Source organism: Dryobates pubescens, chromosome 6, assembly GCF_014839835.1.
Source record: "Dryobates pubescens isolate bDryPub1 chromosome 6, bDryPub1.pri, whole genome shotgun sequence".
Lineage (NCBI taxonomy): Eukaryota > Metazoa > Chordata > Aves > Piciformes > Picidae > Dryobates > Dryobates pubescens.
Genome location: NC_071617.1, coordinates 20,517,567 through 20,531,713, shown reverse-complemented (window position 1 = coordinate 20,531,713; position 14,147 = coordinate 20,517,567). Strand labels below are relative to the sequence as shown.

Here is a 14,147-nt window from a genome sequence, read left to right as displayed (position 1 = left end):
AGACAGCACTAACCTGGCTTAGTCTTAACAAATGTCTTGCCAGTAGCAGTCAGGGCACTTTTTTAAACCTTATGCACTATTTAAAGTGCCCACATTCATCCATTCCACTTTTTGGAAACAGCATAACATACCAAAACAGCCACAGAGGCCTCCTGGAAATGTCCTCCTTTTTCCAGGGTGTCAGCAGCTCACCAGGTGTTTGCCCTTGGCCTTGAATATACTTTTGAAATAGCTGTTACTAACTCAAATCTCCCCATACCTAAAAAGTTTCAAGCATAAAATGCAGATTTCACTTTCTTATTCCAAATGAGAGGGATGAATCTTAAGGCAAATTTAAATGATCTGTGTTTTGTATGAAGTTAGCTGTGTGATCCATTTTCATTTTCTGACCTGCTTCATGTTAAGCGCAGGTTCAACTGATCATAGAGATTGTGTGGGAGTAAATCTGAACCACATTACACAAAGGTGTGGGTTTCTGGTGGGAATATGGTTTTTGTTTTAATTGCCTACTCTTTTTAGAAAAGAGTAGTAGAGGGCAGTTATAAATCTGATTATAAATCTGACCTAGGGTTCACCACAAACACCATGACTTTACAATGATCAGGAGCAGATATATAGCAATGAATATATATTACTATTGATTGCTTTAAGAGGGTTACTAACATTTGAATTATTTATTTAGGTCTCTGAAATATGTAAAGAAAATCTAACACTAAAAGACCAGGTTTCTGCTCTTCAAGAAGCTATCAATGTCCATGAGGTGGAGTCCAAAGCTAGCAGAGAAACTATCATGAAGCTTGTTTCAGAAGTGACCAAGGAGCAGGAACAGGCAGCAGGATACTATAAGGACATGGGAAAACTTAGTAAGGTACATGATTGCATGACATGTACGTTTGTCTAATTTTCATATATTTTCTTGAAACTTCAAATTTATTTTCAATGAGAAAAATTTCTTCTTAAAGACTTCTGGTGAACAGTGTCTTTCCTAAAAAGAACATTTTTCTAAGGTTCTTGTTAACTTTTTGAAATCTTCAGGATACATGGAGATTAAACACTGACATTGTGTGAAATATATCTGGTTTAAATTTGATGTCTTCCGATGATGCTTGCAAATTTGTATTTTTGCTTCCTCTGTATTGTTACAGCCTTTGCTGTGCTTGCACAAACATGTAAGTAAACAGATGTTTACAGGCTTAAAATAAGTGTATCTGAGGCACAAGCATGGAACAAAGAAAATACGCTGCTTTAATTAGCATTTATGTGATATTGCAAGTTTTCTGAGGATTCTATTATTCAGTTTATTTAAAAGTTCTACTGAGAAATTAAAAGAAATGGATAATACATAGTTTTATGCTTTAAGGAACTGGAGGTAAAGTGTCTTGGCTTCCAGACACTCTGGATTATCTTGTTTCACTGCATTACAGACGTGTAACCGCTCCGTTAGCTCATACCCAAATAGTTGTAGGTAGTAGGATGGCTCTTGCAGGAAAGCATTGTTTTACTGTGAGGAATCTGTAGAGGAAACCTGTGCAACAAGAGTGATGCTGAAATGAGAAATCTAAGATAAGTTGTATGTCAGGCATTCACCAAATTCACCGAGGTATGATTTGTAAAGGAAAATGATGTGGTTTAAGGATATAATTGCTCCAGGAGAACTCACCATTAAGAGTTTCCATACATTGCAAAGTACAGTGAAACAAAGTGAGTTTCTGTAGCAGTTTCCCTTATTGCTTTGTACTTTGAGTTCTGTGGAAAGGGAGCAGTTTACTAAAATTGTAATGAAAACTTCCTGCAGATACTGGAGCAGTGTGCCAGAACTTCTTAAGAAACTAAGAGAAGAAGCTTAGACTGCCAAATAGGTAACTGAGTTGTGTGTGACTCAGTTTGCAGAAAAAAATAACTTAAAGGCAACCTTGTGCAAGTAAGTTTTCAAATGTAATATCATGTAGTCGTCCCCTCCCCGCCCCTTACTTTTTTTGTGAACAGAAGAGTGCTACCACACACTTTAAAGAATATAGTGTTCTGATTTGGTTGTAGGCAAAATACTTAGAGGATGAGAAATAGCTGGCAGCGTGCTCTGGAGAAGAATTTGTTGTGAGGAAGATAAATGTTAAGTACCACAACAGTCATAAATTTTACTTACTGCTGAAAATACTTCTTACCAAGCTGTGTAAAATATTCTGAGACTCAAATGACATTGAGAGAGACCCTGCACCAAAAATGTAAACAGATAATTTTTGAGAACATTTTCTTCCTGCACTTCACCTCAAATACAGGTGTATGAGTAAGAGCTGAGTATGGTTTGCTTACTAAGGAAGTCAGAATCAGGAGATGTTTTGCACCAAGATGAAGGCTTCATTTGTGAGTTATTTTGCAAGTTTGCTTTGACTGCCAAAGCATTTCCAAAGTTGAGCTAGTTTTATGGAAAATGTTTTCCTATCATTACTGTGCATATGCCAAATGAATAATTTATTTAACATGTTTTACAGAAATGTCTTGCTAAACTATTAACATTGCCTTTCAAATGAAGTGTGGGCTTATCTAGGGGCTGAAGATTCTTCCACTTTCAGTTTAGCTAATTTCATGTAAGTTTACATTTGCAGATGCTGTACTCAGCATCTGTTTAGAAGATTTTGTGTTCACAAAAGCATATTAAGAAATCAGTTATTGAAAAAGGCAAAAAACCAAAAATGCTTTAAGTCCACGTATCTAAGGGATGATACATGATGGCATCGCCCTGTTTCCCTGGTGAGTCTTTTTAGGCTACAGGAAGGGCATCAGTGTTATGAAGTTGCTTTGAGTTTGCTTCACATGTTGTGACATATTCCCCTGGGAAGGTCAAAAGCAGAAATTCTTACTGTTCCTATGCCAGCAGTGTGTTTCTGGACTGTTTTCTGAGCTTTAGTTAATGGAATTGGCTGTAGCAGACTTTACCCAGCACAGGTCACTCTTACCTGACGCTCCCAGGGCCAAACATATTTGCCATCTTTGGTATTACAGATTGAGATAGTGGCCTGTTTTTCCCATTTTTCTCAGAAGTCTTCTTAAGTATATAGAGGCCATCACACTGTTCTGTCAGTCTTCTCCAGCAAGCCTCAGCCACCATAGCGTTCCCTGCAACCTCTCGGAGTCATTGCAAGATTTTCCAAAGAGGTCTTCACTCTTCCTCTTGTGGCCAGGTGCCTGCCTTTATATAAGTCCCAGGAAGAAGCATGTTGTAAATTTTGAGATTTTTGATGAAGAAAATGAAAGCCAGTAAGGTTAATATGTGAGAATGTTCTTTGTTATATATCATACTCAATTATTTGTTGCAGTTAGCTGGTTTTCGTATGAGGAACATTAGCAAGTGAACAATAGTTTTATTTGTTCCCCTCCCAGACTTACTATGTAACAGCAAACAGCAGAAGCTAGTACAGTCTTGAAACTAATATAAGAAAAAAAAGCAAGCCACCAAGCTGTTTGTTTTGTAATGTATTACTTTTCTTTTAGAAAGCTGAACTTCTGCAATACTCAGTCAAAAATGCGCAGAGCTTGCTTCTGGAATTCTGTAAATATTATGCATGCCTTCATTCTGGCAGCGTTGTGTACCACATTTGATGGAAAGTAACCTACAGATTCACAGAATCCATCAGATTGGAAGGGATCCTCAAAGGTCATCTTGTCCAGCCACCCTGCAGTGAGCAGGGACACCTCCAATCTGATCTTGAATGACTCCAGGGATGGAGCCTCAGCCACATCTGTGGGTAACCTGTTCAAGTATTTTATCACTCTCATTGTAAAGAGCTTCCTCCTTTTGTCCAACCTAAACCTAACCTGCTCTAGTTTAAAACCATTGCCCCTTGTCCTGTTGCTACAAGCCCTTCTAAATAGTCCTTCCCCAGCCTTCCAGTAGGTCCCCTTCAGATACTGAAATGTAGTTATAACATCTCCCCAGAGTCTTCTCATCTCCAGGCTGAACAACCCCAGTTGTTTCAGCCTGTCTTCATAGGAGAGGTGCTCCAGCCCCCTGCTTTTCTTTGTGGCCCTCCTCTGGACCTGCTCCAGCAGGTCTATGTCTCTCTTGTGTTGGGGGCCTCAGAGCTGAGCACAGTACTCCAGGTGGGATCTCACCTGGAGTAGAATGGCAGAATGACTGCTGGGTAATACAGACTGCGTGATTAGGTGGCTGTGGTCTAAGTGCTGTCTGTGGTGGAAACTTTAAATTTTAACTTGAACAGCTCTTGATGGTTCAGTTTCTGTTGCAGTGGGAAATTGTTTTAGGAGCTACTCTGTGTGTACAAACAGTGAAAGACAGAAATGAATACTGTTGTTTCCTAAAAGATTGTTCATTAAAGCTTCACACATCTTCAGAGGGCTCAGTAGAAAGGGAAACTTTTATTCCATGCTCTCCTGCAGTTGTTTCCTAAGAAGACTTTTGCAGAGTTTCTGAACCTAAACACTGCCAAATCTGCAAGCACCTGAGCTTGATTCCAATATGGATAAGACAAAGTATTTGAATTCTTCTTAGTACTGGAAGCCCTCAGATTTTGAAAATCACGTCAATAAAAGTAACTTTAGTTTAAAAAATAGCTGCTTGGCAGTTTAAATTTGAACAAAGCTTTTTCTAGGGGGAAAAAAAAAGTCAGTACCTTTGCTATTATTTTTTTAAAGTTAAAATGAAAGTTGGTGCTGGAGGTAAAAATCAGCAGTACCATAACCTCATCTGCTGCAAAGTGGGTTTTTGTGGTTTAATTTTTGTTTTATTGATTTAGAGAGGTTTTTTTGGGGTGGGGGAGGGTGTTTGTGTTTTGTTGTTTGTTTGTTTGTTTTTCCTGACACAAAACTGCCTCAACAACGATTACTACTTTGACTAGTATCCACTTTAAAAATGATTAGTGGATGAAATGAGAGATCAACAGATCTTATGTGTGTAGAGGAAGTGCTAGCTGACATCTTGAGAAATATGAAAGAATGAAGCATATTAAGGAAGAGTTATCACAGCTTGAAAAAAATGCATTGTAGATACTGAGGTCAAAAGAGGAAAGATGTGTATTAATATCCTTCCTTATTTCCTCTCTGTCATTTTCCTGCATTTTTAATGTGGCACGATCTCCCTAATTTTGTTTCGTGGTGTTAAATGCAGGCTCTTCTAGCCCTTTTTTATAAAAGAGTCTCTCTCTGCTTAAAAAACAGAAGTAGTTTTTCCTGCTGTTACAGCTTGAATGCATCTTTTGTGGATGTAGTTGACCTAATATTGAAAATGTGATTTCTCATAAGGGAGGCCTTGCCAGTGCCTTGTGCAATGGTTTGGGTACTCCTACATCTTCTAGTGTAGTGCAGATAGGATGCCAGGGGGTGAGCCTGGGCAGGCTGTGTCCAGCCTGAGTGGGTAACTTTATGTACATCACTATGCCATATGCACCTTTTTGCATCAGCCTCAAATAGCTGAAGAGCTTTTAGTGCTACTTTCTATGTCTGCAGGTGAGCATGTCCATCATAGATCTGCTGTATCTCTGGTGTCTAACACGTGTCACTGACATGGGCTACCCTGGGTAAATCCACTTAATGTCTAATTATTGTTTTCTTTGAACATCACTTTCCATAGTTTTTCCTATTTTCAAAATTTGCTTTGTGTCAATGTTGGGTTGCTTTTTTGACACTATAAGTTGCATACTGAAACCTTCAAAATTCAGAGCCATGGGACATCAGCCATAGATGTTGAAGAGCCAAAGAGAAACCACAAGCTGCTGTGGTTCCATCCTGTCAATATTCTGTGGTGAAAATTGTTTTATCTGCCTTCACTGATCACTTGGGCTCATAGAGGCTTGCTTATAGTTGGAGTATCTCCTTTACATGTCACAGTCCTTAAATTTCTGTATACTGTTCAACAGTCACAGGCTGACCTTGCTGGAGCTAGCCAGTGTAAATGCTCTCCATTCAAGAGACATTTCAAGAAGGATTATTCAGAATCTTAATGTTTTGTGTTTTATGGCTTTTCATTCTGTAAATTACTTGCCTGTTTTTGTTTTAAAAATTTTGGGCATGAACAGGCTTGCTGTTCCTTGTTTTATACCTCAGTGTTTTGATTCAACAGCATTTATTTGCAGATGTTTGCCATTTGAAGCAAAATTGTAATTAGGTAAACTCCCTGGTACTGGCAAACTACTTTTTCACTGCTTTTCTGAAAGGAAAAATGCATACTGCTCAAACTGTAATTGAAATAAACCACTCTCTGTTCTTTGCTGTAATTCTGAGCACAGGTGGGAATCTTTTATTAATAGAACTTAGATTAAAAAAGAGAAGATGACACAGGATCATGCCAAGACGTTTCTAAAAGAGTTCTACAATTACTTTAGAAAGTAGTAGTAGTAACTAATTTTCTAAATTGCAGGGTTTGTTTTGGTTTGTTTTCTTTATGTTTGCCTTTTTGAAGCTATTTAAAAATTTTAGTATTGTATTTTTGTTTCCAAGGATGCCTCTCAAACTCCTTTTTTTGTTTGTTTTTCCCCCATCCTCACTGCTGATCTGCATAAATGCTCCTAGATTTACTGTTTGATTGGCAAGTATTCCGTTAATACAAATGACTTCCTTTGCTGCACAGCAAGCAAACATAGACCCTTAGAGATCCCCAAATAGTCACAGTTGCTATGGGAATAATTTTCTAACTCCAATATACAGAATCTTAGTTTGTATCAATCCACATACTGAGAAACAGCTGAAATGTCCAGAGAAATTGTGCCTTCTCTGGCACAATTTTGTCTTATGTGAAGTAATTTTATTTCCCATTTGTTCCTGTCAGAAAATACCTTGAAGCATTCTTCAGTCTTTGCTATACTTTTAGTTGGCTTCACTGCAAATTTAATTCTTGCTTGTGAATACACAAGCATTCTTAATATTGCTATTGTGGGGAAAAGTAAGAGATTCACAGCTGATTGAATGAGAGAGGTTTGGGGTTTTTTTGACTGGTTGGTTTGTTTGTTTGTTTGTTTTTTAATGTTTAGAGGGGTTATTTTTTCTTTCCCTGTTTTCTGTCCTCATTTGGTTTTATCATGGCTCAGGATACGCAGTTCTGTCTCCCTGCTCTGCCAGACTCTGGGTCAATATTTTATATAGAACTAATGCAAAGATACATGTACTGGCTATTTTTTCTTCTTTCCAGACCAAGGCTTAATTCATCAGAATGTAAAGGGAAAATAACTGTTAAAAGCTCTAGGCTTAGAAAGAAGGGATCATGTGTCAAAGGCTGAATAAGAAACATGACAAAATGAACCATGACATTTGAGGATGTCCCTGAGCAGTAAATCCTATGGGCTATTCACCAGGTAGCCTTATTTTACAGTATTGTTTTCCTACTTGAAGATAACATTGTCTTTGAATGTATGCTTTCTGAAATGGCAAGGAAACTAGGTAGAACTGCCATTCCATTAGTCCTTCCCCTGTTCTGCTTCTGCACAGATGAGCAACACATGGGGGCGGGGAGTTGTAGGCTCTGTGGAACAACACACAGCTCTTCATTGACTTTCTTCTACTCCCAAGGAAAACCTGACCATGTGGTAATAGGAATTTTGCTTTCTTCAGAAGATGACATAACTCAGAATAATTCTCTTTTTGAAAATTTTTCCAAGTGTTCACAATGAAAGGATTTCTTCTTGGGGTTAAATTGGTACCAAAGTATTTGTATCTTATTTTTATGCTGTCTTAACATGATCATCATTCTTTTGTTTGGCCCCTCACTCCCCACTTCTGCATATAAGTAATCTTATTTTTTTTTTGTCCCATTCTAGTAAGCTCATCTCAGAGATCACCTCTGATTCTGATTTTAACACTGTATTCAAAGAATTTATGTGTATTCTTTTGGTCAGACTTGAATTGGTCAGGCAGTTGGACTAAATGATCGTTGTAGGTTCCTTCTGAGTGAAATACTCCCTCTCCCTTCATCCCTCCAATTTGTACTATTTGGGCCTTGTGTTACATCTTATTCACCGTTTGTTTTTTTGTCATATCATCTGAATGAAAAAATAAGATAGCAGTAGTTTTACAATTGAAAATTGGTGGGTTTTTATCTTTAAATTTTCTTCATGGATTACTTCTGGCAGGCCACTGCAAGAGGTTAGTCTATGGTTTGACTGTAGCAGGCTTTGGTCTTTTGTCAGTTTCAGTAGGCATTCTATGAAGCCCTGATGTTGATCCTATGTGAGCAATGAGAGTCCTAATTTCTCTATCTGAAGTACCTTCTTCTGAGTTATTCCCTGCTTTGTGTGTGTAAAGCAGAGAGATTATAAGAAATTTTAAGAGCCTCCTTTAATCTTCTGCATGTTTCAGGATCTTGAAAGTGCTGTGACAGGGAAACAGGGTTTGGAGATGGAGATGAGAAAACTCCAAGATAAACTGGCTGATAACCAGAAAGCTTTGGATGCCTGTGGTTGGTTGAAGTTTCCTTCCCAACATTAACTTTGCCAGACAAACTCAGTTAGAAGCAAATGAAGCTGTATTTACAAGCAAAATCTGCACTCTGTGATGGAATGCAATTAATATGCACAAAATATACAGTATTTACAACATTATACAGATATTTACAATTAGCAAACAACATGAAAACCCGCCTGGTCAAGAGACCAGGGAAGCCATTCCACTGCCTCACCATACCCCCCTGTCCCAAGGGAAAAAGGAGTGGAGAGAGAAGCAGTGGGTTAGACTTAGCCAAGGCCAGCTAAAGCACACAGATTATCTCTCCTGAGCGAAGAGAAGAGAAAAGGGAAGAATTGTTATGGTACAGCTTGTCTTATTCCAGATATTTATCCAATGAATTTGTTTAGAATAATCTTATTTTTGTTGGTTTTACACCCAATAGTGATTTATTTATATTTTTCTACTTTTCTGCTCAAAATCTGTAACTAAATTCTAAATGCATAGCCTAAAACCACCACGGGTGCCTCAAAGCAGGAACTGCACAACCTGGAGAAATCTTTCAGTGAGCTGGGTGAAAACTTGAAGAGCAGCAGAAAAGAGGCCAGGATTGCTCAGAGCTCTTCAGCAGCTTTTAAAGAGCAAGTTGTTGCCCTACTCAGTGGTAAATCTGCAATAGTTAAACCTTCTGAGAAGGCCATTTTGAAGAAGATTTGAGAAATAAAATGCAAAGAGGAGAGTAAAGAACTAGTAAGCAACTACTGCACTTGCCCAATGTGTATATTTATTCTCTCTGAATATTTTAGTACATTTTATTTTTGGTTCCTTCTGCATAGATTTCGAAATTATAGAAACCAATAATTTTGTTGCCTATTGATTTGAGATAATAGGTGAAAAGTATTTGTCTTTTAAGTAGGAAGATGTCAGAGATTAAAATAATAGTATTAACAAGAAAAGACATGGAATTGTTCAGTTGATACATTGAAATTTGGTTTCAGTGTCACTTAGTGGACATCAAAAGTATGCGTGTGGTCTCTCTGATTTAGTAGAACTTGTGCATTGCCGTGCAATAGTGGCTTCAAGGCCTGACTTGTTTCTCAAAGCAAACATAATTGATGATTTGCCCCAGGCAGTTTCTTTCCCTCCAATCCTCACAACTTGTACCTAAAAAGAAAAAAGTATTTTCACACTTACAGTTCAACATTTTTGAAACCATAGTTGTTCACCATCCAGAAGAAAGGCAACAGGAAGGCAGCTAGGTATTCTAAAGCCTTTGGTTCATGGCATTTGGGCAGGTAGCATTTGCAAAACTGTTCACATGTACAGTTAGAAAAGGGATAGCTCAGGAGGAAGGTGAGCCAGTATCCTGACACTGCTTTGTAGTTTCTGACTTGCTTACATGGGCATAGATTAATTTTGTCAGTGAGGACTATTATATAATTAAAACTTACACACTAAATCAAAAGCTGTTTTTACTGAGCCACTGAAAAACGACTTCTGTGTACTTGCCAGATTTTAAGATGATGAGGTAGTGTGTTAGCAAATGTTTCTGTATTGTATCCAAGACTGGAAATAGTTCTTGAAAACATCCCTGTGCATTTTGAGTAAATGTTGTGTTAAAAAATACAAACTAGCTCCACTGTACCTTAGTTTGAGAATTAGAGTGCCAAATTTCAATGAAAACAAGATCTGAGAAAATCTTACATGTATCTGGAATTATAAGTGCCACAGCAACTTCTTTAATATATAGGCTCTTTACAGTTTGCTCTACATCATGGAATGTTGTTTCCATAAGCAAAATGCTTTCAGATTAAAATCTAATGAGAGTTTTAGGAGTTTGTACTATTTTGTGTTTTGGCATGTAGTACACTCTGTCAGGATTATTTTGAGAACAGCTGAGAAAGGGAAGTTTGACTGAGAGCTTTGAGTACAAAGGTTTTACTCCTGGGAATGCTTTCAGGTGACCTACTGCTTTTGTAAGATTCAGTTGTGACTAAGTCTGTTTGCATACTAGATTAAGCAGATGTTAGTCTCTTTGTGGATATACTGGAGTATGTGCATAGCAAATACTGATTATTTCAGTTCTTTTTTTTTTTTTTTTCTGATTTTATTCCTTAATATTAGTGTTACATGCTTGGTTTTCCACATGGTCATCCTACAGACTGGTGGTACGGGGGGAGGTTCACACTCAGTGTTTGTTTTAATGCAGATAGGAACTTTTCCAGCTCTTGAGAGGAATGTTGCTAGTTCTTCAAGTAACAGCATTCCCTTGAAAAATCATGTTTTAGAATAGAATAGAATAGAATAGAATAGAATAGAATAGAATAGAATAGAATAAACCAGGTTGTAAGAGACCTTCAAGATCATCGTGTCCCACCCTTCAACCAATCCAACCCACCTAAACAGCTAAACCGTGGCACCAAGCACCCCATCAAGTCTCCTCCTGAACACCTCCAATGATGGTGACTCCACCACCTCCCCGGGCAGCCCATTCCAATGGGCAATCACTCTCTCTGTATAGAACTTCTTCCTAACATCCAGCATAAACCTCCCCTGGTGCAGCCTGAGACTGTGTCCTCTTGTTCTGGTACTGGCTGCCTGGGAGAAGAGACCAACATCTGCCTGTCTTCAACTTCCCTTCAGGTAGTTGTAGAGAGCAATAAGGTCACCCCTGAGTCTCCTCCTCTCCAGGCTAAGCAACCCCAGCTCCCTCAGCCTCTCCTCATAGGGCTTGTGTTCCAAACCCCTCATCAACTTTGTTGCCCTTCTCTGGACTCGTTCCAGCAAGTCAACATCCTTCCTAAACTGAGGGGCCCAGAACTGGACACAGTACTCGAGGTGTGGCCTAACCAGTGCAGTGTACAGGGGCAGAATGACCTCCCTGCTCCTGCTGGCCACACTGTTCCTGATGCAGGCCAGGATGCCATTGGCCCTCTTGGCTGCCTGGGCACACTGCAGGCTCATGTTCAGCCTACCATCGACCAGCACCCCCAGGTCCCTCTCTGCCTGGCCGCTCTCCAGCCACTCTGACTCCAGCCTGTAGCACTGCATGGGGTTGTTGTGGCCAATGTGCAGAACCCGGCACTTGGATGTGTTGGATTCTGCCCATCTGCCTAGCTTGTCAAGGTCCCTCTGCAAAGCTTCTCTACCCTCCAGCAGATCAACTCCTGCCCCCAGCTTGGTGTTGTCTGCAAATTTACTGGTGATGGACTCAATGCCCTCATCCAGATCATCAATAAAGATGTTGAAGAGCATGGGGCGCAGCACTGATCCTTGGGGCACACCACTGGCCAGCTGGATGTGGCACCATTCACCAAAAGGAGGTCTTTGTTGCTAAGACAGAGCAGGTGTCAATTCCAGTCTGCCACTGTCTAAGTCTGTATTTTGGAACTGAGCTGCTGGTCTTGCAGTTGTCATCTTTTGTTGGTTTATTTTTATACAGCAGAAGAGCTTTCAGGTATGTGTAGTGTAGTAATCTGCCTCTGCTAGCAAGTACAGCAATTGCCTGCTATAATTCTAACAATACTCCCCCCAAATCCTAGGCCTTTCTAAAAAAAAAATTATAGCTGTTTCCTGAACCATAAATACTAACTTTAAATTTAATATTGCTTGGTGAATTGGGTCATTGTATTTGAATGATGATGGTCATGTTGTTGAAGTTTTGTGGATTATCATATTTGCTAAATATATTAAGTGATGAAGCTTTGATGTTTTACTGCTGTGATTCATCTGGGAAAATTTATTTGCATGGCTCCAAAGTGAACTATCTTACCAAAGCAGTGCTGGCATCTATTCTGAGAAAAGTTTCTTCATTAACATTCATAGCATCTCTGAGTCTGTTTCTAATAGAACATAGAATTTGCCATCAGAAAGTTGTTTTACAGTGAACTGTTTTTTTTTTTCGCTGCAAATCAGAATTCAAGAAACATTTTCTAAGGTTCCATTTGCAAAGAATATACATGTTGGTATGTGTGTGTCAATCAGATTCCTGGTCAATCTTTAGGTGATTGACAGCTGCCTAAACATGAGCCAGCAGTGTGCCCAGGTGGCCAGGAGGGCCAGTGGCATTCTGGCCTGCATTAGGAATAGTGTGGCCAGCAGGAGCAGGGAGGTCATTGTGCCCCTGTACTCTGCATTGGTTAGGCCGCACCTTGAGTACTGTGTCCAGTTCTGGACCCCTCAGTTTAGGAAGGACATTGAGACACTTGAACGTGTCCAGAGAAGGGCAACAAGGCTGGGGAGAGGCCTTGAGCACAGCCCTGTGAGGAGAGGCTGAGGGAGCTGGGATTGTTTAGCCTGGAGAAGAGGAGGCTCAGGGGTGACCTCATTGCCCTCTACAACTACCTGAAAGGTGGTTGTAGCCAGGAAGGGGTTGGTCTCTTCTCCCAGGCAATCAGCACCAGAACAAGGGGACACAGTCTCAAGCTGTGCCAGGGGAGGTTTAGACTTGAAGTGAGGAGAAAGTTCTTCACCAAGTGAGTCATTCGTCATTGGAATGGGCTGCCCAGGGAGGTGGTGGAGTCACCGTCCCTGGAGGTGTTCAAGAGGAGATAGGATGTGGCACTTGGTGCCATGGTCTAGTCATGAGGTCTGTGGAGACAGGTTGGACTCGATGATCCTTGAGGTCTCTTCCAACCTTGGTGATACTGTGATACTGTGATACTGTGAATTTCTTTTCAGGATTGAGATGTGATGTCACTGTTAGGATATGTGTGCTTTATGCCCAGTCAATCAAGAAAAAGGTTAATTTTATTCATAGAGAGTTTCTTACAGACCTTTCAATGAACTGTCCAACCTTGGGTAGAAGACCCATAAAAGTGAGTCATTAAACTTTGTGGCAGGGTAAATTAACCTGTAATGTTGCTGGTGCACACCTAGCTTGTTTCAAAACAGCCCCTTTGTGGCTTCAGCCCAGCAGCAATGCTAAGGGTATGAATCCAGCAGCAGAGTGCCTTGCAACATGAAATTAAAGATGTTCTAATGTATAACAGGAGGAGGATTACAGTTAGGTCTTTCCTGTCCCTGAGTGGAGTCTCTGGACATGCTGTAGCACTTCAGTGTCTTCCTTGTAGTGAGTGGCCCCTGTTGACTCATCTTTTGGCATGTGAGGATGGCCTGTTCCTGTGTCTTTAAGAGTTCCCTCTTGAACAGTGTCCAGACTTCATGGACTTCTTGCCCCTTCAGAACTGCAGCCAGACTGTCAGCCAGTCTCCAAAACAGGCCAAAGCCTGCCAAGGTGGCTGTCTTGCTGACCCCTCTCTGTATTTCTCCAACAACTGAGAACTCTATCATTGTGTGATCGTAATGCCCAAGATGTCCCCCAGTCATTTCTTCATCCACAAGTCCTTCTCATTTCACAAATGGGAGATCCATTAGGGCACCTTCCCTAGTTGACTCCCTCAGCAGCTGTGTCAGGAAGTCTTCGTCCCACAGTCTAGGAACCTCTGGGACTACTCCCTCCCTGCTGTGTTGTATTTCCAGCAGACATCAGGGAAATTGAGGTCCCCTTTGAGAACAAGGCCAAATAATGTGAGACATCTGCCAGGTGCCGAAAGAATATTTTATCTGTCTTTTCATCCTGGTTGGATGGTATATAGCAGACTCCCACCAAGATATCTGCCTTGGTGGTCTTCCCCTTGGTTATCACCCGTAAATGCTCAACTCTATCATCACAGTCGTTAACCTCAATGCAATGAAAACACCTGCTGACATGCATAGCCACCCCACCACCTTTCCTTCCTTGCCTATCCCTTCTGAAGAGT

At 40.2% G+C, this 14,147-nt stretch overlaps 1 protein-coding gene across 1 annotated transcript in view; it reads left to right on the top strand.

The window, feature by feature from the left end:
* Positions 1 to 14,147, top strand: part of CCDC170 (coiled-coil domain containing 170) — a 43,764-nt gene that overhangs the window by 22,447 nt on the left and 7,170 nt on the right. The window contains exon 6 of the mRNA XM_054162505.1: positions 683 to 868. Within this exon, the coding sequence (XP_054018480.1) occupies positions 683 to 868 (186 nt within the window). The remainder of the gene's footprint in view (positions 1 to 682; positions 869 to 14,147) is intronic.